This window comes from Leucopleurus acutus (assembly GCF_964270905.1).
Source record: "Leucopleurus acutus genome assembly, chromosome: 4".
Classification (NCBI taxonomy): domain Eukaryota; kingdom Metazoa; phylum Chordata; class Mammalia; order Artiodactyla; family Delphinidae; genus Leucopleurus; species Leucopleurus acutus.
This window is the reverse complement of record NC_139146.1, coordinates 152,013,260-152,039,709: the sequence shown is the minus strand read 5'-3', so window position 1 is coordinate 152,039,709 and position 26,450 is coordinate 152,013,260. Positions and strand designations below refer to the sequence as shown.

The 26,450-nt window shown below is 38.3% G+C and overlaps 1 protein-coding gene across 1 annotated transcript in view; it reads right to left on the bottom strand.

The window, feature by feature from the left end:
* Nucleotides 1–25,917, bottom strand: part of NAF1 (nuclear assembly factor 1 ribonucleoprotein) — a gene marked incomplete at its 3' end in the record, with an annotated part of 38,400 nt that extends 12,483 nt beyond the window's left edge. Inside the window, exons 1-5 of the mRNA XM_082838204.1 lie at nt 25,580–25,917; nt 22,949–23,117; nt 9,656–9,749; nt 6,219–6,301; nt 662–822 (exon numbers count right to left, since the gene is read on the bottom strand). Coding sequence (XP_082694330.1) covers nt 662–822; nt 6,219–6,301; nt 9,656–9,749; nt 22,949–23,117; nt 25,580–25,833 — 761 coding nt within the window. The 5' untranslated portion in view covers nt 25,834–25,917. The remainder of the gene's footprint in view (nt 1–661; nt 823–6,218; nt 6,302–9,655; nt 9,750–22,948; nt 23,118–25,579) is intronic.
* Nucleotides 25,918–26,450: the final 533 nt, after the last annotated feature.

Below are 26,450 nucleotides of genomic sequence, written 5' to 3'. Positions count from 1 at the left end.
AACACCTGGCAACACAATTTACACCTGGCAAATATACAGCTCATCGGTGGGAACAGAAATATTATCAGACACATGCCACAGGCATCATATAGCATATTTCATATAGCATCCAGACAGAAGGGAGACCACTGGTTTGCTGATGAAGTCAACCCTGTTAACCATGGCTTGATACACAACACACATTTTAGTTCTCTCTTCTATTAAGTTTACAATTTATAAGCAACCTGAAATTTACTCATTTGCTTTTTTCTTCTTGAGAATTATAGTTTCATTAAATAGTGAAGCCTATGAATGTAATCCAAAGAAATTTTTATTTAAAATGGAAAAGGTTTTTTTTAAAAAATTATAATACTAATGGTAAAGTAGCATATATATGAAAGGAGGTATATAATGGAAAAAATAATGAATTAAAATTGACAAAAGTATATGGCCCAAACATGCTCTTACTAGTTGATCATGTCATTTTGGGCAAAAGATACAAATGATCTCGACCTATAAAATCTGATAACAACTGTAGCTTTCAGAGATGTTACCAGGAAGACAAATGAACTCTTTGTTTGATAGATACCATTTTAACTACAAGAAACTACATCACTGAGAATTACTCCTAAAACATAAATATTAGATAAGCAAAGAAATAGCATGCCAATAACGTACTTACTGTTTAAGTTTTTCTGTGAATATATACTGGGTGAAGTCTTTCATTGATGGAGCAAAATACATAGTGTCCTTTATTTTAATACTGTTATTCTCAACGTGCTCTGAAGAATTAAACCGTAACACATAAAATGGATGCGCAACAGGTCCAAATATCTCAAATATCTATGAAAGAGAAGACACATAAAGTTCTCCTTTAACTGCAAAATAAAGAAACCCGATAAATGTTTTCAAAGGTAATTGCTGTCAATATAAAACCAATAAAAGTTTAAGTCATTTCTGCGTACTCATAAAGCCTTCACGTTTTGATCATAAATGCATTAGTTTATTCCAGATTTCCTTTCTATGAATCTAAAATAACTGTGACAAGTTTGTTCCTTGCTAAATTTAAATCATTTTGGTGGTACCAATTACCAACTAGACGCAAATAAATTGTTTTTGTTATTGCTCATTTAAGTTATAAAATACAAACAAAAGAATTACAGTTGGTAACGTTTGAGAAATAAAACGCTGTCATTTAAAATCTTATGAAATGGAACTTTTCGATTCTTTTATTTTATTTTATTTTTTGGTACGCGGGCCTCTCACTGTTGTGGCCTCTCCCGTTGCGGAGCACAGCCTCCGGACGCGCAGGCTCAGCGGCCATGGCTCACGGGCTTAGCTGCTCCGCGGCATGTGGGATCTTCCCGGACCGGGGCACGAACCCGTGTCCCCTGCATCGGCAGGCGGACTCTAAACCACTGCGCTTTCGATTCTTTTAGATTCAGTCACTTCTGCCGTTTCCAGAGTTGTTAACATTTTTATAATATTAAATGACAACATTTTTTAATTCAAAAAGTAGTAAAGTAGATTTGAACTTGAAATTGTTTATTTCTCAAAAACCAAAGATACCATACAGCCTTTAACTTTTAGGTAAAGGAACTGCTTTTAGCATATCTATTATTTTATTTTTGAAAATGTTTTATAAATGATGAAAGGGAGCCTCTTGATTTCAAACTCTTCCCAATATAAATGCCTGAGTTTTTAAATATGTTTCTGATAATAAATGTACATTATAGAAACTAGACCATGATCAGTAGCAGTGTAGATTTTTCCAGTCTTTTTCCTATTAAATTTTTTTCTTTTGAGACTATATCACACTTTTGTATATTGCTCCGTTTTAACTATTTTTTTAAATTGAAGCATAGTTAATTTACAATGTGTTCATTTCAGGTGTACATTAAAGTTATTCAGTAATGCACATGTGTGTGTGTGTACTCTTTTTCAGATTCTTTTCCATTAGATTATTACAAGATGTTGAGTACAGTTCCCTGTGCTATACAGTAGGTCCTGGTTGTATATTTTTTATATAGTAGTAGTGTGTATCTGCTAATCCCAAACTCATAATTTATCTCCCCACACCCCATTTTCCCCTTTGGTAACCATAAATTTGTTTTCTATGTCTGCAAGTCTATTTCTGTTTTGTAAATAAGCTCATTTGTATCATTGTTTTAGATTCCACATATAAGTAATATCATACAATAGTTATCTTTCTCTGACTTACTGCACTCACTATGACAATCTCTAGGTCCATCGATGTTGATGCAAATGGCATTATTTCATTCTTTTTCATGGCTGAGTAATATTCCATTCTATATAAATACCACATGTTTATCCAGTCATCTGTCAATGGACATGTAAGTTGCTTCCATGTCCTGGCTACTGTAAATATAGTGCTGCTATGAACACTGGGAAGCATGTATCTTTTACAGTTTTCTCTAGATATGTGCCCAGGAATGGGATTGCTGGATCATATGCTAACTCTACTTTAAGATTACTGAGGAACCTCCATACTGTTCTCCATAGTGGCTGCACCAGTTTACATTCCCACCAGCAGTGTAGGAGGGCTCCCTTTACTCCACACCCTCTCCAGCATTTATTATCTGTAGACTTTCTAGTGATGGCCACTCTGACTGGTGTGAGGTGATACCCCATTGTAGTTTTGACTTGCATTTCTCTGATAATTAGAGATATTGAGCATCTTTTCATGTGCCTGCCTATTAGCCGTCTGTATGTCTTCTTTGGAAAAATGTCTATTTAGGTCTTCTGCTCATTTTTTGATTGGGTTTATTTGTTTTTTTTAAATATTAACCTGTATGAGCTATTTGTTTATTCTGGAAATTAATCCCATCGGTAGCATCATCTGCAAATATTTTTGCCCAGTCTGTAGGTTGTCTTTTCTTTTGTTTATAGTTTCCTCTGCTGAGCAAAAGCTTTTAAGTTTAATTAGGTCTCATGTGCTTATTTCTGCCTTTATTTCCATTACTCTAGGAGACGGATCTAAAAAAATACTGCTGCGATTTATGCCAGAGTGTTCTGCCTATGTTTTCCTTTAGGAGTTCTACAGTATCCTGTCTTACATTTAACTCTTTAATCCATTTTGAGTTTATTTTTGTAATACGGTGTTACAGAATGTTCTAATTTCACTCTTTTACATGTAGCTGTCCAGTTTTCCCAACACCACTTAATGAAGAGACTGTCTTTTCTCCATTGTAATATGCTTGCCTCTTTTGTTGTAAATTAATTGACCGTAAGGTGCATGAGTTTATTTCAGGGTTTTCTATCCTGTTCCATCAATCTATTGCTCTCTTTTAAAACCTAAAGTTTAAGTTTTTTCATGTTAAATGTATTCTTCATAAGCATAATTTCTGTGGCTATTTAACACTCTTTTATACATTTAGCAGAATTTATTTAATTTGTCTTATATTGTAGAACACTGAGACAGCTTCCAATTTGTTCAGTGTAAGAACTGATGCCCCGTAATAAATACCTTTATCTGTAAATCTCTGTACTTCAGATTTCCTGAAAATTGATTTGTAAGGAATGGAATTATTGGAGCCAAAAGCATGATTATTATTAAAACTCTTGATTTAAGCTACTAAACAACTTTCCAAATACCTTAGACCAATTTAAACCAACTGCATTAAAAGTACCTATCTTATTACATCCTCAGTTGCTGATTTTTGATTATTAAAGTTCTCCTTTGTTAAAAAGTAAAACAAAAAATAACAAAAACAAAACCTGCTTGAACAAATGCTCAAAACTAAATGCAAAGAAATTCAAGTTATATAGATATAACAGGTGATATAGGTTGGTCACTTTTTAAAAATCCCCTAATATTAAAGAACTCACATTAAAAATGGAATTCCATTCACTAATTATCAAGAGGAACTAATCATTATTAGGATTAAAGTGCAAAAGTAGAAATTCAAATCTGAGGTTGCCCTCCTTAAATCTGTGGGAAAGGGGGAGGGAGGGAGGTGGAAGGGAAAAAAAAATCAGACCACCTGGGTTGTAAACTCCACTTTGTTCCTTTTTAGCTATTGTGATTTTTGAGTAAATGGGGATAATTCCACTTCCTTACAGAGTTTCAGTGAATTTTAAAATATACACAAAACATTCAACACTGTAGCTAATCATTATTGTTATTGAAGAGGAGAGGGAAAAGGAAGGACGTGCAAAGGTTTAACATTAAACGTAAAACCAATTTAGTGTCTGGATAATATATGCTAAATATCTAAGAGATTCAATTACATTTTCTGATCACTGGTTTGTTTAACTGATACTCTCAACCCTCCACACCTCCACCATTATCTTGGGGATTATTTCAAGGTGCTTAGATTTATAATCAAATATTTTTCAAAGACTTGTCACTTCTTGAATTTACAAAGCTTTCTATGTAAAATTTGGAGAGAGATTTAATTTTTCTTTCTAGACTTATACCACATAGCTAAAGTTAAAGACGTAAATATTATATTTTTATCCGACTTGTTCCAAGGTCAAATGACAGAAGGGCTGAGTATTAATATTATTCAGGACTGAAAATTCAAATGTACTGGGGGATATAAGAAATGTGAGTTTAGAGGTTTTCAAAATTAGTGAAGTGTTGAGTATACTGAAATTGAAATTGTCTAAGTTAGCTATTAAAGAAAAAGGAACTGTCATGAAAATCATAAATAAAAGGAATCATGGAAATGATCAGTTTCAATTCAGTCAAGAAGAGCAGGAAGTGCATTTCCCTTGCCTCTGCTACCTGGCCTCCCCTGAGGAGGCACACCAGCCTGCCTGTGCATGGAGAGTTCCCTCCCCAGCAGTGTCCACCCACTTCCACTCCTCTCTCTCTCTCAACAGCCTCCAAGGTTAAGCCCCTAGAATCTCTCTAACCCCTTACAAAGGCACCAGCAGTAAATAGGGTTTGTTCTGTATTGCAGTACTTCTTCCTCTGAATCAAAAGCACTGCGATTCATACTTGAAACAAAAGTACTAAGCCTAAGTATTTGAAAGGGAGAAAAGCACAGCACCATCCTTCAGTATTAAAAAGTCTTTCTTCTCTTTGCAAACTTTCTCAAGAATTGCCAAAAAGTATTAGCTCTAGACCCCAATTAATTCTGTTGCTGACTGCTTTGCAATCGTAAGAGACTCATTTCTCTTTGGTAAATTAGTCTGGTGACCTAAAAAGTAGGTAGTGCAGGGTGGCAGGACCCTGATAAAAGCCTGATCCCTTTCTAATTTGTGTTAGAATAGAACAGCAGGAAAAGGCATAGAAAGGGAAAGTTATGTGAGTTGATCTAATAATATAGTTCAAAATACATGCTTTTTTCTGATTAAACACAAACTATATCTCTCCGAACAAAAAAAGACACCAACTGTTGCTTATCTAGGAAAAAATAAACCCAGAAAGTTGCTTCTCCAAAGATAGCAGCTGGTTTCTTACCTGTTTGTTTTCAACTCAATACATATTTACTCAGCACATATAATTTACAAAGGACTGTACTACACACAGTGGGGAGTCCCGAGGTGAATATAACTCTGTCCCTGCTGCCAGAAAAAGAACACCTGGTTGGTATTTACAGTCTTCATCTTGGACGGTTTTATGTCCTCTGCTGACCGCTCTGAATTGTTATTTGCAGGGTAAAATGTGGGGTCTTTCCTCCCTCTTAAGGTTGGACATGCAGCATGTGGGGTTGTTCCATTAGCAAGACGTTAAAAGGGACCCAACCTTTCGATGATACACATATTCATAATTCCCCAGAAAGTGCCTACGGTGACACTTTACTGCTATCACTGAAATCTTTTTCCACTTGAAATATTCCACTCTCAGCTTCCACCTGAGAAAGGCAAAGTCTAAAAAGTTTTGAGTCACTATTCAAAGGGCCTCACAAACCAAAGAAGTGTATGAACAACTATGCAGTGGAAAGTCTCCTGCACCTAACTGAGTACCTGGAGGAACTGTATCTTATTCAATACACAGACCCACTGCCTGGCAAACAACCTGACAAACATCAGGAAAAATCTGTATACATGTGTATTTAATGACACAAACAGCAAAGGATAATAAGCAGTATTAAACCAATGTAAAGGCAGACACGAAGTACTGAAGAAAATCGGGAATGTACTAAAATTTGAGAGCTCTAGATTGCTCATGTACTAAAATTAATAAACTTTTTAAGACAGTGAAAGTCAGAAAAACCAATCAACAAAGAAACAGGATAATTAGTAGGATCTGAATATTTTTTACAAACCTTTCCTGCTGCCTGTCGATCACTTTTAAAAACTACAGTCTCCTCATTAACTGGAGGTACGTTAGTCATAGATTCAATTATTACTGAAAATGAAACAAAAAGATTATTTCAAGATTTAATCAGAAGATAATGTAGAATTTAAATGAGAATTTAGGCTTTAATTCCAACATAATTTAAAATGAAATTTAAGGTGGGATAATATACCTCAGTAACTATTTCTCTTGGATAAAAAAACAAAGTCTATTTATTACCAAGTAGCACAGGGAAATAAATTCTACATTATTTTATTTTATATGAAAGCTACAGTTCTAAGAAAAAAATTAAAGTACAAAATCTCACAGAAAATTGGAATCATCCATTAAGACAACAAATTCAAGCTGATCATTTTCTCAAGCAATTTTTACCCTAAAAAGAATAATCTCACATTTAGTCACTAACTCCTGTTTTAGAAGAAATTAGTCTTCTTTCTCACCCTAGAAATTCTTTTCTGCAAAGCACTGATTACTTACTGATATATGAAAAAGTTAGATTTCACAAATATATTTTCCTCTGAACAGCTGAAGTAAGAATGATAGAACTCCCAGTAATTTTTATCATTTCCCTTCTCAAAAGGCAAAAAGCATTATTCCACTGGTCTAGCAGAATCTCCAATTCGTGTAAGTGCCACAAATGTCAAACAACCAATCTACCACAGCAAAGAGGAAAACAAACATACACACCTCAAACAGACACACACACAAACAACAGGTTCTTAGAAAATTAAAGCAACAAACAAGAATACTCTGTCACATTAAACAGATAATGCCATCTCCACTTGGAAAATTAGTGGAAATATTGAAGTATTTCCACTTGAATATCCACTTGAAATATTAGTTCAGATTATTAAAATCCACTCAAAGATTTTCAATTGTATCCCAATTAATTTCAAGAGCTAGTGCTTCTAAGTTCTGAACATGCACATAAGGAACAGATCACAGGTCAACAATTTTTGAGTTAGATCTGCTCCTGGAATAAAGATGACAAGGATAGGTAATAACAGTGAGCAGAATTTATTCTCAGTCTTCTCTCCCTCCCAATCCCCCTCTCAAGGAGTCAAAAATTACATGACAATTAAAAATCACCTAATCCAAAACCCTCATTTTATAGAAAGGTAAGAAAACAGTACTCAAGAGATTAACATGATTACATGGTCAAACCCAGACAGAGCTATCACCACAACCTAGTGGACTAATACTTATTGTACACTCCTTTCTGTAAAAGGTCCAAATAGTGTTAGATGTTTTAAGCTTTCCAAACAGAGTGTGCAACAAGCATTTATTGATACAACAGTAACATGTGCTGTTTGATTCATTACTCTTTATTCCCACCAGGTTGAAAATTTTGTTAGTCTATTAAGATGTGTTATTCAAAACAGTATCTTCGAAAAGCGTTAGTCCATGTGTATCATATAGTTTACATTTCTTTCCCTTGAGAATAAACATTATGACCTAAATTTCTTCTATCTACATCAAGTCCAATAAATTCCTGACTTATTTGTGCATATTAAATACCATAAGATAATTCAAAAACTAGTAAATGTAATGACTCAACAGTGATGTAAAGAGTTTTAATTATGATTTTTGTAAAAAAGTTTCATTTTAATTGGAATTTTCATTAATAAATTAGATAAGAATTAATTTTTAAAATAGTGATATGGACACATAAAAAGATCAAAAAGACAGATTTCCATTTCTACCATTGACTGATCACAAGAGCAAGTGACCTGAATTTTTTTTAAGACCTTATTCTTTTTTTAAAAAATTTATTTATTTATTTTTACTGTGTTGGGTCTTCGTTTCTGTGCAAGGGCTTTCTCTAGTTGTGGCAAGTGGGGGCTACTCTTCATCGCGGTGCACGGGCCTCTCATTATCACGGCCTCTCTTGTTGGGGAGCACAGGCTCCAGACGCGCAGGCTCAGTACTTGTGGCTCATGGGCCTAGTTGCTCCGTGGCATGTGGGATCCTCCCAGACCAGGGTTCAAACCCGTGTCCCCTGCATTAGCAGGCAGATTCTCAACCACTGCACCACCAGGGAAGCCCCGACCTGAATTTTTCTATGCCTCTTAAGTCATAAACTAAGGACTGGTGGACAATTTAGGTCTTTTTCCCAGTTCAAAAATCCTAAAACTTTGGGACTTCCCTGGTGGTCCAGTGGTAGAGAATCCACCTTCCAATGCAGGGGACATGGGTTTGATCCCTGGTCGGGGAACTAAGATCCCACATGCCATGGGGTAACTGGGCCCACGTGCTGCAAATTACAAAGCCCACACGCTCTGGAGCCTGCACGCCACACCAGAGAGAAGCCAGCATGCTGCAACGAAGAGCCCGCGCACCACAACGAAAGATCCTGCACGCCGCAACTAAGACCCAACACAGCCATAAATAAATAAATAAAATATTTTTAAAGAAATCCTATGACTTTGTCAACTCTGAGTCCTATTTTTAGGAGTCTATTACTAGAGATGTAATGGTAGCGACATTAATTTCAAAGTCTCTCCTATATGTACTTCACATCCTGGGGCTAAAAGAAATCTGTTAGAATCTAGTTCCCATGTATTCCAGTGGGTTCATATTTCATGATATTAATATCGGTGTTAAATCACAGAACTTTCTAATTTACATGTTTATAAGATAAAATCAAAGGCAATAGGCAGATTACCAGTCCTCTACCCACCACCCCACAAACAAAAAAAGACATCCACAACCTAATCCCGGAACCTGTGGATGTTACTTTATGTTAAAAAGGAGACCTTGCCGATGTGATTAAGGTTAAGGAGCTTGAAACGGGAGATGATCCTGGATTATGTGGGTAGACCCCATCTAAGGAGTCCTTAAAAGCAGGGAACGTTTTCCAGGCTGCAGTCAGAGGGACACGTGATGAGGAAAGAAGGTCAGAGAGAAGCTACATTATGGGCTTTGAGAATGAAGGGAGGGGGCCATGAGCCAAGGAAGGGGGCAGCCTCTAGATGTTGACAAGGTCAGGAATATGAGGATTCTCCCTCAGAGCCTCCAGAGAGGAACTCAGCCTGATGGACCCCTTGATTTTAGCCAGTGGGCCCCATATCACACTTCTGGCCCACAGAACTGTAAACTAATAAATGTGTTGTTTTAAGCCACTAAATTTGTAGTAATTTAACAGCAATAGAAAATATACCAAATCAAAGAAATTCTGGAGAAGTATGTCAGTAAAAGCACACTTTAAATTTTTATAAAGACACTGTATTTATGTATTACTTGTATAAGCAAAAACTGAATTTATCTGTTCAAACCTAATGACTGTAAAATGAAGTGTTATTACATCTTTCAGAGAAAATTTACCAGTCATAAAGTCTTTGATTTCATTATTAGTACATGCTTGGATACAAATGATAATTTTTATTAATAAAAATATTTACATACCTAATTGTTCAATAATACTTGAAACCATCCCAAGAGGCTTTAATTCAATACCTTCAGGCAGAACAATAGTGAGTTCTTCAACAGTAGGTAGTTCCTGAAATATAAGAAAGCATTAACCTTCCTCCAGCTTCAACAAGTTAACTTTTAAAAAAAGGACGGTTTCCATGTAGAGTGCTACACCCGTTTCTGAGACATAACATTAAGTACTTGTCATCTCTTGGATGTTGTCCTTTTCAGTGTCTGAGCATTTCTCCCCCTTCAACATCTCCCCACCTAAGTGACTCAAGCGATCTAGTGTCTACAGCCTAACCCATAAGAACACAGGCCTGAAGACCATTCTAGATTTTCCTAATCATACTTGAACAAGAAACCGCTCTCCCCCTACCCCCAAAAACTGCTGTTAAGGAATCCAAGGTAAAGAAAAGAGACAACTCACATAGTAACTCCCAGAGACATTCCATTCGAAGAGAAATATTTCCAGTTTCTCCACACAAGGAGAGTTCTCTGAGCTGCCTTAATGTGGTTGGTTAATTAATTTGACTGTGGTTAAACAGCTGAACAGAGAAACAGCTAACTTTTCTGGGGCTGTGTGAAAGAGATGAATTTCTGGCCTCTTCAAGAAAAAGTACAGAATTCCTGGAAACAGAATGTAAGCTTCAGTCCAAAAAGTTGTGAAGGTGTTGCCTGATTATCTTCCCTGTCTAGGTTAAAATCCAAATTTTTTTTTACATCTAAAGATTTCTCTTTTCTGACCCAGCTGTTAACTGAATGTCAGCTGCTACAGAAACTAGATATTGAAGTAGAGATGAAGTTGAAGAGAAATCTAAGAATAAAGCAGACCTTAGGCTTTAAATTAAATAAACAGAGCTTTCTATTCTTCTCCTTTGCTAAATGATCACAACTGATTCTTCGAAGGAAGTTTTTCCTTAAGAAGGGCTTGAAAGTGCAAAGATCTTATTAATGGCATGTTGGGGTTAGTTTGAGAGAAAAAAGGTAACTTTGGGAGAAATGTTAGAAAAGACAGGAAAACCTAAATTATACAGTACATTGCAGATGAGCATATCCTGGGTAATCATTTTCCTCTATGGGAACTCAAATCGAGGTTTTTAACAAAATCACTTAACCAGAGCGAAAGCATAACTTTCTTCTGCGGATGCTATCTTCCGATCAAGGAGTAGTTATGAAAAGCCACATTAAGGGTCTCAGCCAACTCAATGCAGAAGACGTATCTCTGTATGGTTAGCCTGGCCTGTGTTGAAGGAAATGATTGTGTTTTATATGTCGGAATTTTCCTGAGTACTTTTAAGGAGAGGACGACCGCTTGTCATTTTATCATATTAAATATGAAAAGCCTTTTCTTGGCAAAGACCATGGTTTGAAAATGCCCCATGTGTGTATCAGAATAGAGAAGGGGGTTCAGTTGTTAGAACAAACTGCTAAATGTGGCACGGAACAGCCTTGTTTAAGAAGTTCTTAGCTAAAGAAACCCCGTACCCTATGAAATATGAGACTGGAGGACTATAATGCTGGGAGCTGCAGGCAGGAGGCTTTAGTGATAGAGGGCAATGTGACAGGCATCTCACAAGGACTCTGGCTCTGAGAGCAGCACCTCCTACAAGAGGCGAATGGTATCTTCTAATGCAGCAGCACAGTGATGAAATCTGCCCCGCTTTCTCACCAAATTATAGTTAAGGTCTAGAGCAAAAACTTTCATTCCTTCTGGACTGTGATAAAGCCCGCTGGTTAAATAAAGCCAGGACTGTGTAGGTAGAGGAAAGGAAGAAAAGAGGAAATGCTGTTAGATCTTTTATGAAAACCTCTGAACTGGGTAGAAGGGCAGATTGTATGCCGTTAACACTTAGGACACAAAATCAGCACTATTCTCAAATAAATAAATGCTATTTGACCACAAAATGGAAGGCTCCTTGTTTTGTGTGTTCTATTAGGAGGAATTTAAGGCCCATGCAATATAATTATGTTTTGGTACAAACCTAAACTCTGGTACTATTTTGATCTTTTTTAACTTTAAAGTACAGAAGTTATACATGTCCCTTTTTCAAAAAAAAAAATAAAAACTGAAGTAGTATAGGAGGATACGAAATAAAAAGCAAAAATTCCCCCCACCCTATTCCTTTCAACCTTCCAGTTCCTCTCCATAGATAGCTGTTAACAGTCTTTCAAATACACTTACTAGACGGACACAAACTTAACATTTAACTTTGGTATGTTTCATTTAATTAAAGTACCCACATTGTAATATAAGCTATCCTTTTTATCTATTATATCTTCCACATCTTTCTACACCAAAACATAAGTATCTATTTTATTTAAACACTCTTACAGTTCCACTGTATAGATGTCCTAAAATTAGTATACCAATCACCTGATACAACATTTATCTGCAGTTTTAATTTTTATCATTACACAAAATGATACAATGAACGTTCTTTAAAACATATCTTTGTGTAACTCCTATGATAAATTCTTCTAAGTGGAACTGCTATATCCAAAGGTATAAACATTTTTAATTTTGACAGATACTGCTAAATTTCTTTTCAAAAAGGTTACATCAATTCACACGTCCACGAAAAATGTATGAGATTTTCCTACATCCTTGCCATCACTGAGAAGCAAACTTTAAATCTTTGCCCATCTGATAGGTCTAAAACAGTATCTTGCCTTAATTTGATTTTCTTCATTAATCAGGACGACATGTTTCCTGGCTACCTGAGTGTGTTTATGAATTGCCTGTACACTTTATACACATTTCTTTTGGAAGGTTTATCTTTTTATCAATTTATAAGAAAACTTGGGGTTTTAAGAACATTTGCTCTTTATCAACTACGTAGCAAATATCCACTCCCTTACCTCTCACCATGTTTTCTGGCATTTAAGTTGTTTACTAAACTGGCATTTGACTACACCCAATACATCAATCTTTTCATTTTTTTCGATTTTAAAACTCGTGTCACATTTAGAAAGACCTTCCCTATACTAAGATGACTTAAAATTCACTGACACTTTCATCGCTTCTCTAGTTTCAAATTTTAAAATTGTCTGAACACAAGAAAACACCATGCTGAGATTTATGTCTAGTGATTTTCTTGTGTATTCACTGTATTTCCATATTTTCAAAAAAAAATAAGTCCTCCTCCTCCTTTTCAATATTAGTATATCGCATTTTTCACTTTTCAAATGACACTGGTTGGTATGACCACAATACAATTGTGATGATAGTGAGCATGATGTCTGACTATTAGGAATGTTTCAAATGGTAAGCATAATAATGCATTTTGATTGGAACTTTTTATAAGGTTAAGAAAAGTATTCACCTATTCCTATTTGTGTGTGTTTGGTTTTTTAAAATCAGAAATGACTGTTGAACTTTACCAAATGCCCTTTCATCATCTTTTGATATCATCACCACATAATTTACTGTAAGTTGAGCAGGTCAGACTACAGGGTCTAATGGAGTCCAGATGTCCTGCTCTAAGGACATCTATGAGACATCCAGCATGAGGGAGACAAGGGAAGGTAAACAAAGCCAGAATATCTGTAGTGAGGCAGGGACTCACACCTGTGGTCAAAACACAGTCTCGGAGACTCCCTTAACTCCTGTTACTACCCTGTTTCAAACCTATGTACTAACAGAACAAAAAGTTTTGCCTTCAAATGGGGAGGATCTCTGATCTCATGTAGAACCAAAACTTAGAACACAGACACCACACTTTTAATTCCAATTCAGCTACCCCAGTACTCTGTAATGGGGGAATGCATGCATAGTTCTGAGATTCCTAAAAAAGGCCAATGAAGGCATCACACTGCTTCTTGATGGTAAAAGACCCTACCTATAAAAGCGATATGCATGAAGTCTCTATACCAAATGTTCTGCAGAACACAAAAGGTATATAAAGAACCAAATATTATACATATAACTTGTTAAGAGAAAAGTGAAATCAGCCTAGTGCAATTCCAGGTCGAGATCAAGAAGTAAAACCAGCCTTGTACAATTCCAGGTTAAGAGCCTATTCTGGAGCCTTTGAACGTCCAGTTAAGTCAAGCAATATATTTGCTTTGGAAATAGCATTTTGGGGACTGAATCAAGGGAGAAAAGAGATATTAGCTCCTCTTAAACGAGCATACTAGGAGAGGAGAAGGAAAAAGGGGGAGAAAAAAATCTCCCAAACTCCCTCAACAATTCATCCAAGGGATGTGCTTTCCACGAAGATTTTTGGCAGGTTTGAAGGCAGAACTTTAGAAGGTTCAAAGGGAAAGTTTCTGGACTACAATGTCAGACCATTAATACAAGATCTGATCTTGATATGTAGATGTCACAAGTTACCTTATCTACTAATTTAAAGAACTACTAATCTAAAGAACTGCACCACCACCAAGCCTAGTCACTCTTCATCGAATTATCCTGTGGCTTTGCTCTCTTGTAAATACATTACTGTCTAACATACTATTTGTTTACCTGCTTAAAGTCTTTCCCTAACCAGACAATAAATCCATCAACAACTATAGGTACCAGGTCTGCCTTGCTTGTTGCTATAGTGGGAACAATGGCGAGCACATAGTAGGTGCTCAGTAAAATGAACTGGCTTAGCTCATCAGTCCAAGCTAAAAAAAAAATCTCAGAAGAGGTCGCAGACTTTTTCAGTCAGAGCAGAAATTAGATAATGAAAATACAATTCTTAAAATTCAAAAGAGAACCCTAAAGGAATGAAAAGGACCTCAACCCGACCTTCTCAATAACAAAGTAAAAAAGGCAGGCTTCCAATTAAGCTTCACTGCGCAGGACTGATGCACAGATACCTCAGCTTTGCAGTGTCAAACATTACTACAGCCATTAGATTAACACCTGGCCTGCTAATAACACAGAAGCTGCCCTGGTAAGATAATGAACGAATCTGCTCTGTCTCATAATCTCCTTCAAACAAAAATCAAGCACTTTGCTTTTCCAGGAGTGGAGAGAGGATGTGTGTGTGTGACAGAAACGAGGAGAAACACAGACACACTCCAATAACCAAAAACAAGGGGCCAGAACACATATTAAAGTACACTACAGCCTTGACAGTGCAGAGGATATAAAGAATCAGAAATAAGAGGCATAACAATAAACTAAAAAACTGAAGGAAGAGCTGATGAGGGAAATCCGGACCCTTCATCATATAAACAAAATCAAGTGCAATGAAAACAAAAGATTAGAAGGCTATTTACAGCCGCTTAGGAAGATTAACATATGAGCCTAGTTTACCTACAACCCCCATGGAAAGATTAATGAGGGAGTAGAAAAGACTCCTTCTATTCTGCTTATCCAATACAAGACACTAATTACATTTGATTATTTAAATTTAATTAATTAAAAGTAAATAAAATTTGCACTGCAGTCTTCAGTCATACTGGCCACATGCAAGTGCTCTGTAGCTATGGTATGAAGACAGGGTCACTATAGGACATTTCCATCACTGCAGGAAGATCTACTGGACAGCACTGCTTTACACTCTCACACAACCAAAGAGCCCTCCATTACTAAATATATACCCAGGTAAAGGAGGACCAATCTATTTTCGGCCATTAATACAAGTATAATTTTAAGGCCATATTATTAACATCACGCACCATATTAGGTGTGAACACTAACCTGAATACTCCACTGGCAGAAATGAAGGTGTGTGATAAATCCCTGTTGTCATCATTGTTATTTTCCAAAATTAAAAACAAACTAACAACTGTTTTGGATGTACAGTATCTGCAACTAGATATAAATATCTATGCACTCATTTAAATAAAATTAATATTATCTTTATTGATCCAAAAATCAAAGAAAAGTAAAAACAGTTTTTATGGACATATTTATCCAAAATGTTTACATGTAATGACAAATTTAACAACAAAGAGTAGACAAGGAAAGGAAGAAAAGTATTTCACTCGCATCATCAGGCAAAGAAAAAAGTCACAGCATTTGGCAAATGAACTCCTGAAATTCAACATACTAAAGAAATCCAGTCCTCTACTCTGACACACTCTATACCTCCAAGTCAAAGGCTTTACTAAAAGGCAATGTAGGGTTTCTTACAGTAATGTAGGAAAGTGTAAATTAGATGACAGAATCAGCCTTTACCATGACAAATTATCCTATATTATTCAGAAAGGAAATAATCAGGAAGTTCAAATGATCAAATTCCAATGCTGCTAAGCAGGCCTCCACAACAGTAACTAAAAACAGAGCTGCCTGGAATCCACCTGATGCTAGTTCTGAATCTGCTCCTCTCCACTCACTACTTCAGGCTTCTTAGCTATAAATAGTGAGAAACTAAGCAAAAAAAGTTCTGAATAATTCACACAAGTGATTAACAATACAATTTTAAAAAATGTTTAACAGCATGCAATCAAAAAGACAGAACATTAATACAGAAATTACATACCAGACTTGAACAAAGTTACTGATTCTGGAGAACAGATGCTCACAGCTATGGCATTAAAGAAATGCAAGGTCCTAACCACACTTCTCAAGCAGGCGTGAAAGATCAACCACTGTCTATCAGAAGAATATGATTATATTCTGATTCTCAGACATCTTTATGGTCTACATGGTTGCTCAGTTAAACGAAAATTCAAACGAGAAGCACTGAACATTAAAAATCCACCCTATTAAAAATTAAACCGTAGACACACCAGTCAAAAAACAGTGCCTAAAACTTCCAGCACAAAAACGGAAGGAGCTAATGGGTCAAAAATGGCCCTCCGAGAAGACAGTCATACCTTACAATGGTCTTGACTTCCCTAGCTCCATGAAGACTTATCACTGGGGTAGGGGGAAAAAAATCAGTAACTTATGATCTTTTGAGGTAAAATTACCTAAAGAACCTTGATTTGGGTTTTCACTCACAAATACAGAAAAAGGGCAGCAGATAGTGGGAAAGGAATCAAACATTCCAAATGGCAACAAATCCTTTCGGTGCCAGTTTGGGGAGAACTTTAAAAAGTGAGGAAAGTGGAATGAAGTTATCTGACCACTTTCTCATGTTACCCAAGAACAGAGGACATGCACGTGGAGGCCAATTACCTGATGCTATTAGGTGAGCCTTCACTTTTCAGATATGGTTGGAAAGTAGGATCCAATCTCTGGAGTACTGAGAGCCAGGATTGTTAACTTTTTTTTCCTATAACTGGTAAAACATATTGGAAAAAAGAATGGATTAGGTCTCTACACTGTGAGTCAACTAGGACTTCATATAACATTTAGTTGGATTCATCAACTTCTCCACGCAAAGTACTTTTACAACATTCCATGGAACTCAGCTATTCCTTTAGCCATCACCAACAAGCATTAATTTGCCCTCATCAATTACCCTATCATATATGACACTAGATTCACATTAGCCCATTAAATATTTTCACCTAAAAGTTGAAAGTGAACACTTCTTTGAAATGTCTTTATATTCTCTTATCTTCTTTATATTCTCCTTTTGTAGTAAACTACAATGTTCTCATCCTATCTTTCTCTAAAATTATTGTCACAAAAACAAAGCTCATAAGAATACTCTCAAAAGTTAACTGGCATAAATATAAAAGTAAAATAAAATCATAATCCATCTCCATAAGAAAAAACCTTCAATGATGAATATAACCCTAAGCATTATCTTTTATGTTAACTGAGGAGTCCATACCTCACGGAATCTAAGACACTGACTTTATATACCACAAAATTAAAAGCACTGCCAAAAAACTGTGAAGCTAATCACTGCCATCAATTATTAGTCCCAACTTTTCAGAAGTGTGAAAAGGTTAAAAAGTATCCATTTTAGAATTGAAAACACTCCCATGGATGATGAGTGAACAAAGAAACATTTCCTGAGCCCGTACAGCGTTAACCAACACCGGGGACACAACTCCGCTGCGACAGACTTGGTTCTTTCACTGGGAAATTTCCTATTCTGCTCACCTGTCCGTTTCTATGGAGATCCTATCCACCTTTCAATCTAAGGTCAAGCCACGATGTGTTCCCTGACCACTGCACTGCAAGTCATCTCCCCTTCCACTCAATCCTTCAGCTTCCTGTACCTGGTACAATTCACTGGGCATTCAGTCATTAACTCTGTTGTTACTCTGCTTTCAGCCAAGTGTGTATGCTCACTCTCTAGCTGGAGTCTTCTCTACAGACATTTGTCTTTATTCTCTAAAAACAATCACAACTCACTTATTAAATCTACTGGGGATGGAGAAAGCTAATAAATGGAATGTTTCTGTGTAATAATGATCATATACATGTATATACACAGGGTATATATGGATACTCTACTGAATAAATCAGTATTTATTCAGGATTATTTGTGCTTCATACAAACCTTACTGAAAAAACTTTGTGCAATGAAGCACAAAATCTTAATTTTTTAAAAAATCTGAGCACTGTTTTTAAAAAGCACAAGTATTAATGAAAACCTACCTCCTCTCCAGTATATAAGCCATTTCTTAAATATCAGGTATTTTGAGAGTGCTAGTAAGTGCCATCGGTATTCTAAGATATGATATAATAATTCCAGATATACTAAAGTCATAAAAAGCTGAAGTTGAACAAGGCCTGCATTTAGGACAAAACTCATCAACCAAGTTGGGCCCTGAAAACACCACATTCAATCAACAATGATTAACTGTAGAACAAGATGCAATACAATTTCAAGATGGTGGGAAGTCAAAAATGTGAAATAATCCACTGTAACTTCTGACCACTTGAGGTGGCCCACGTATTTCCATATCCTCACGTTAGGATAAGGGTCTGCACTGCCAGAATCAGAAAAAGTGTACTCACCCTAACTACAACTATAAGGGTCAACCTAATTATACTGCATTTGTATGTTACCTATATTATACTGTATATTGTATATATACATACACTGCATTTGTATATTGCCCATATACTGTATATTGTAAATTACATACCATATATTGTGTATATATATGGTATATATACAACATAATATAGGCAGTCTCTAAATTATGAAGGTAAATTTACCAAGAATTGCCTACAAGCATTAAGTTTTTTTCTTGGTCATGTTATATTACATGTATAAATACACATTATCTATATTGCAGTATTATCTATGTTTTATCCCCAAAAGCACTGTGATCATAATTTTAAAATATTATGTAAAAACTTCAGGTTTTCAATAGGTACTAATTTATACAATTCATTTCTGATTAAGACTTTGCAATGTCACAATCCCATGAATGTCCTTATGATTCTAAATTTTAATTACATCATATTTATTTGAAAGAACAGTTAAGAACATAAATTGATGAGAAACTTCTTCAAATACAACCTAATTTTCCAATTCACTGAAACACTGAATAAACCCTATGTGGTTTAATGTAGTTCCAAAACTGTAATATGCATACTGCTTTATATTTACTGTATAGATTACATATTAATATAAACCTTCTCAGCATTAAAGGGTTTATGTTCTAAAAGAATGATTCCACTTGGTTAACTTTGTCATATATTATGTAATTGTGACATTAAGAAAAGAGCCAATTAAGTCTATTCTCCTTTCCAATGCCTCTATGGCTGACCAATCCCTCGTTTTTCCTCTTCCTCTCATCTTTTTTTAAAACAAGTTATAACCACATCTTGTCATCCCAAGAGATTGTTGCAACTGTTTAAATCTAGTGCCACAACTACTGAGCCTGCACTCTAGAGCCCGCGAGCCACTACTGGAGCCCGCGTGCCTAGAGCCTGTGCTCCGCAACAAGAGAAGCCACCGCAATGAGAAGCCCGCGCACCGCAACGAAGAGTAGCCCCCACTCGCCGCAACTAGAGAAAGCCCACACGCAGCAACAAAGACCCAACACAGCCCAAAATAAATAAATTAATTAAAATTTTTTTAAAAAGCAACTGTTTAATTCTAAAAGAACAATCTCGAGGTTACCTCACTGTAGCTCCCACATTCTTACAATGAGAGATCCGCAATAGCTAGTAGGTAGATCACCAGGACCTAACTTTGCAACAATGGAAAAGATTTAAAAAGCTCGACCCAGGAAGGCAACATTCCTGTTTGACAAACAGGCTAAATGGAGGTAAAAATTAAGCTCGGCATGCCTGAACAACAATAGCAAACAGCCTAGCATATGAGATACTTCATAAAGAGGTAGGACATAAAACCGGGCTAAACTGGGCATGTCTATGTTCTAAAGATCTCAATGATCCAGCACAAACTCTGAAACTGGTATTAACTGTTTGGCCCATTTTAATTTATGTATGCCTTTTGGCAAAGACAACACAGAATATTTCTCTCATCTTCTTCAGAAGTTCATTAGGAAATTAAATTAATAGACTACACAGAGCAAACAGTTCCGCTGCACAACCCCTGCTGCCTAAGAAGACACACACCAGTAGACCTGAACAAATGGCACATTCAATACCAGCCAGAGCTAGTTGTAACAAAGGAGGGGATGCTTCCCAGGAAGCGCGGACTGCCGTCTTCTGAAAAAAGACAAATCTAAGCTGTCATAGTCAGGAAAGAATATGGCGCTAATAGCCAGCTCGTGGAGAAGTTTAAAGTAGGAGAGACCAGACGTACAGCCAGGAGCAAGAAGAGAAATGCAGGTGTAAGCGAGAATTAAAAAGACTCTGCAGGCAAACAGAAGAAGTGAGTCAGGAAACAAGAATATGACACTTGGATCGATGAGAGTTCCAAGAAGCGTACAAAAGAAACAGCACGGCCATCCACAAGAGCTAGCTTGGTTCCCGATGGCTTTCCTATCCAAGTAAGTTTCCAACAAATCCCCCTTCTCTTGATGCAATTTGAGGGTCTCTGTTGCCGCCACAAGAGTCCAATGTAAGTCACGTGATTAACTGCTCCCAAGTATTATTACTTCCCTCTTCCCCTCCACAGAAGATAAATACTATTACTGACAGAACAGCAACCCCGTCTGAAGTGTTCTAAGCCTCCCTTTCCTGTGACCGAGAACCCATTCCTTGTGGTTTGCATGGGGTAGAAAACACCCACCCAGCTCCCGCCCTCCTCAAATTCCACACGCTCTCACGCTTCCTTTCTGTCACCTGGCTCTCACACTCACCCTGTGCTTTCTCTTAAGCACACACTTTCCTACACACTCTCCACAAGAAGAGCAGTGCCTAGGTAACTCATGTCCAGGCAATCCGAATACCCATCTCACTAGACTCAATTATTTGTTCAGGCCTGAGTACCGAGCCCCCTGTAAACCAGCACAAGTTCTCTCCATGGCTTTCATACAGGAGTATCAGTGGCCAAGCCACCAGCCCTGCGCAGAAACACCTACAGAGCAACAGAAAAAGAGCAGAGTCCTAAAGATACTGAGTACTTGTAGCCACACCATCCTTGGTGTTCAGGGCCAAGTCATTCTCTTCCCTTGAACTTCAGAGCTAAAGTCCTGAAGGAGTCCTCAGATACTCTTTCAGACCCTAAGTCAAAAAGATTTAGGGCAGACCAGAGAACTCATTCCTGCACCTAGCTCTGGCACCAGAGTGGCTTAAAAGACTAGGAACTTCTAGTACATTTATTTCCTAATCATGAAAATATAAAGTAAACAGCTAGTTAAGAATCCAAAATTTAAAAATAAAGACTATAATTGCCCCTTCCATCCTTCCCAAAGATCCTTCAGAACTGGCACAAAAAGGAACAGAGCAGCACACTATTCCAAGTTTTAAAAGCTAACATACTTTCCTTCCCAGCAAAAACGCAATTTTCTGATATGAGCCAAGCATACACTCACAATTCAACAGCACTTCCAGCAAGTGGCTGTATTTGTCTCTGCTTCATTTACTCTCCCTCTCTCTCTCCAGTAGGTACTATGACAGCAGAAAGGGGATGGGTCTTGTTTACAGCACTTGGCATATGGCAGATGTGCTGTAATAGTTTAAAAGTGGGTGAATGTAAGATGCCTGTTCACTCACGCATTCTACAATCACATATTACCGTTAACTGAGAACCCCACAACCGAAAAGCACTCTGCTGGGCACTAAGGGAACCGCGAAGACCAGGTCTGAACTCAGTCCTCAAGAACGTGGTTCCTGGCCTCTATGGACACAGACCCTTTTTGACTTTCTGATGAAAATACGAGCGCTCTATCCAGAAAAATACCTAAGTATATTGACTAATATTTTGCATTAAATTCCAAGGGAAAAATTCCAGGTCTAGTAAGATAAATAAGAAAATGAAACACATACATAAATCAAAGTACTGTGGTCCTTTATTTGTTGATTCTTATACTCTAAGAGAGAACTTAAATAAAAACGTGATCAAGATACAGGGAAAAGATCAAGTTTCCCAATACTTTCAGAAAATAGTCATAAGTTGGGAGAGGCTTTGTGTAAAAAGACCACTGACAGAGATCAATGTCTATACTAGGGAAATATAAATTAATGATGAATTTGCATACAAATCCAAGGGTTCTCAATGCATGAGGTGTTAAGTGAGACAGGAAATTTCTTACAACGAGAAAAAGGAAATAATATCGAGTGAATACAGTCATGAAAAGGTGCCTGAATGACTCTAGGCTTTAAAATTTTTTTTCAAATCTTGCTTTACTACTTCATTGATTTAAGTATTATATCATTACAGTCAGTGATCATTAAGGTTTTTAAAAGCTTTAATAATAACTAAAGTACACGTGGGAGTGGGGAGAATAAACATGTGGCAATATCCTGTGAAATTCTGAGAAGACTTTCCTCTTGGATCATGAGGTTTCATTCAACCAGACTACCATCAACCTCCTAGTAACAGCTTAGAAGGAAATAAGCACACAAGAGTTAAATTTATAGACCAAACCTAGCAAATGTCAATACCAATCCACAATAAACAAGTTTTTTCCAACTGTAATAATGAAAACACTGCAAAAACTTCAAGTAAATATAAATCCTCAAAAGTGCAACCGACCTAATTTCACTATTTCTCTAAATGCAGTCGATTAAAAAAATAATTTCAATTGCTACTTAGCAAAATTTCCTGAGTTATAGAGCAAAAAAAAAAATCTTTACACTCTTTAGGGAAGATAAAAAATGAAAAGCAGTAAGCCAAACTGGATGCCCAGCACAACTGTCAAATGTTAGCGTTGGCAGCAACCTGAGAAATTATTCAGATCAATACTTTCTTTTACTTAAGAAAGCCAAGGCATGGCAAAGGTATGACCAATAAAAGCTGAGAAAGGTATTCAAATTTATGGAGCAGATATAGGCCAAATGAGATCAATACTGGTACCATAAAATATTTTAGAACATGCAAATTAAGTTCAGTAACAAATCTAAGTACTTACACTTAGAAGTAACTCATCTTTTGTTTTAAGAGGAAAATTCTTATTTTCCTTCTCAACTTGTAAATCATCTTCTCCATCTGACAGCACTGCAGGGAGGGATATACGGGACGAAGATGATGAGGATGATGATGAGGAAGAAGACGAGCTTGAACTATCGGAATCTGTTTCACTGTAGAGAAGAAAAAATTGAAAACAGTACAAAAGCATTATTATGAGGGTCCCAAAATACGATTATTCAACTAGGAAATATCTACCTTACTAGATGTTTATGGCTGCTCAAAAGCTTACTAGATGTCTATGGCTGTTAAAAAGCTTAGCATTTCGAAACTGACTATGGTATTTGGAAAGCAGTCTTTAATCCATTGATCACAAAATCCCTGCTATAACCCAAACCCTCTTATTACAACTGCCTCACGTGTCATGCCACAGTCTGAATATAATTAAGCATGTGACAAATCACTGACAGAAGAGAATTCTGGGAAAGGCACCTCTCTTATTAGTCACCAAGGACAAAATCACAACTAAGCCAAGAGAGTTTCTTCTCAGTCTTCAATTTGGAAACTCCTCAAAGTTACTAACCATGCTGAACACGACTCTCTGAAATCTCCTTTAGCCCTTGACTTCCACAGCAATTCTCAGTGCCAGTAACTCTCCTCTTAAATTGTTTGCTGGTAGCCACTTCAGCTCCTTGTATGTACTGTTTCTAAGAGTCCCATCCTCATGTTCTCTTCTTTCTCTGGTACTCTTTCCATGGATAACCTCATCCACTCCAATGAGCTCAATCATTACCAATGTGCAGATAACTCCCAAATCTTCAGCCTTGATATCCCCAGGCTCCTCTCCTGATCTCTAGCTGCTTACCAGCAACTGTGGTATGAATGACCTATACATGTCTCACAAGTTAAAAGAAAAAAGTGCATTCTCCTTACTAAATCTGCTTCTGTCTTCGAGCTTCTACTTTTATTTCATTGTTTAGTCCTCAATCCAGTCACCAGAGGTAGAAACCTTGGAATCATTTCAAGCTATTGCATTCTCAGTCAATGATAAAACTGGTAAACGTGACCCCTATTCCGCTAGAAAAACCTGAATACAGAGTGTGTATTAGGTGATATTAAGGAATTAGGGTTCATTTTACTATGATTTATAATGACATGGTGGTTATGTAAAAAGTATTTTATCAGAGATGAATAGTAAAGAATTTACAGGTAAGGTGGCATGCTGTCTGATATTTGTTTTAACACTACCAGGTTAAAAAAAATGTTAGAAATGTTAGATAAAACAAAGTTAGCAAAATATTGTAAAGTGTCAAGTTTGGTGATGAGTATATGTTCATTCATTGTATTACTCTCTGTACTTTGTATGAGTTTGAAAACATCCATATTAAAAAGTTCAATTAAGTTTTATCTGTAATCTGATGTTCAAATTTACATGTCCATACCAGAATTGTCCTCTGAACTCTAAACTCATCATCCTACTGCTTACATGACATCTCCAATTTGTTGTGAGGGAAACCTCAAATTAACTGTCCGAAGTTAATACTCCTATTGGTCTACAGCCCCCATCCCAGTAAACAGCACCACCATCCACCCAACTGATGCCTCTCTGACTCGGCCACTACAACATCTACTAGCGACCCTGATCAGGGAGATGTCAAAATATTCAATCCAAACATGGTCACATCGTGGACTAACGGAACATCTTTCCAACTGCTTCCACACTAACCCTGCCCATTCTGCTTTCACTCTTGAGCCCAGTTCAATTCCTTATCCACAGAGCAAAACATCAGAACGTTAACCTGAGCATGTCAATTATCTGCTCAAAAATTCTTCAATAGTTTCTCCACCCATTAGAATTAAAACTTTATCATGGCCAGAGGGTCCGACCGGGTTGGGTTCTCCTATTACTTTCTCAGTGCCTAGCTTGTTCCTTCGTGGTAATTGTCACCAACTCATTGGCTGATTGGTATGTTTACTTTTATTTTTCGTCCCTCTCAGCAGAATGCAGGGCAGGGGCAGTATCTATTTTGTTAACCGCGTCGCACAAGACACAGTCAAACACTTGTAGACGATGTGCAGCGTGGTGTAGTAACGTCACGCCGAAGTCCCCTCCCTCCACAAAACTTTCATATTTAAAAGACACCGCGAGAGAGGGGGGAGGTGGCTCATAAAACCTACGGAAGCCTGCAGTAACACTAAAATAACAATATTTCGCTAATTTCATTAATAATTCCTCACCAGAAAGCTTCTACGAACAAAACTGCCGGGACCCAACTTGTAAACACATAAAATCCTTCACCTGATGCTCCATTTATCTGGCTCCACAAACAAGCGCACACACTAAACTGGATGGGGAAAAGTCGGCTCTGCCCCAAACTATAAGCTATAACCACCAAGGACACGCCACACGACTGGTCACGGAACAACCCTATATCCACAGATTTCCTATACTCTAGCTGAAAACGATATGGTGTACACAAGACCCCCAGACTTGGGGGACGAGGGGCCCTGACGGCGATGCTCAGGCCCCGAGCGCGATCCACAGGGGGCGCGAGGAACGCGCCCCGGCTCCCCGGGCCCTCCCGCTCCCCGAGCCCGCCCCGGGCCTCGCGCCGCGGACCGCCGGGCGCCCGACCTGTCCGAGTCGGAGTCCGAGTCGGAGTCCGACGTCTCCAGGCTGCTCCCTCCGGGATGCGGCTCCGGGAGCGACGGCGGGGCGAGCTGAGGCGGCTGTTCCCCCGCAAGGTCCGGGGCCCCCTCGTCCGCCCCCGGTGCTGCGACCGGAGCGGGGTCCGGAGCCGGCACGGCCAGACCTTGGTCAACCCCGACGCCAGCGCCACCGAATTTCAGAGTTTGCAGCTGAGCGGCGGCGGCCTCCACCACCTCCATGGCGCCGCGCTCGGAGCGCCCGCGCGGGGAGATACACCACCTCGGCGGCGGAGGCGACAACGAAGCGCTGGGCCGCTTCCCGCGCTGCTCCGCTTCCCGCGCTGCTCGGGGAGCTGCACGCGGAACGGCGCGCGGAACCGTCCGGAGACGTGCCCCCGCCGTGCACGCAGCTGCACTTCCGGCAGCGCGTGACGTAGAGAGACGCGACGGCGTTCTCTGGGGCGGGGCGGGGCGGGGCGGGGCGGGGCCGTGCCGGGGCCGGGGCCGGGGGCGGGCGGGGGCGGGCGGGGCCGGGCGGGGCCGGGCGGGGCCGGGCCGGGCCGCAGGCCTTTGCAGCTTGGACCGCGGGGTCCGAAAGCCGCCGAATTTCCTGCGTCTTGGGAAGTGCGTCTCACTCCGCAAAGAGGGATGGAGAGACGTTCCTGCAGCTGCTGCAGGATCTGGGACAATTCCGCGGAGGCGGGGACTGGTAGGAGGGATGACAGGACAGGGAGATGCCTGATGGGCCGAGACCGTACACATCAGAAACTTGAGCCAGGAATCCTTGAGCAGGCACTTCTAGTAGACTTCCTTAAAGTTAAATGGAGTTCCAGCCGTGGATAGACAGCAAGCACGAT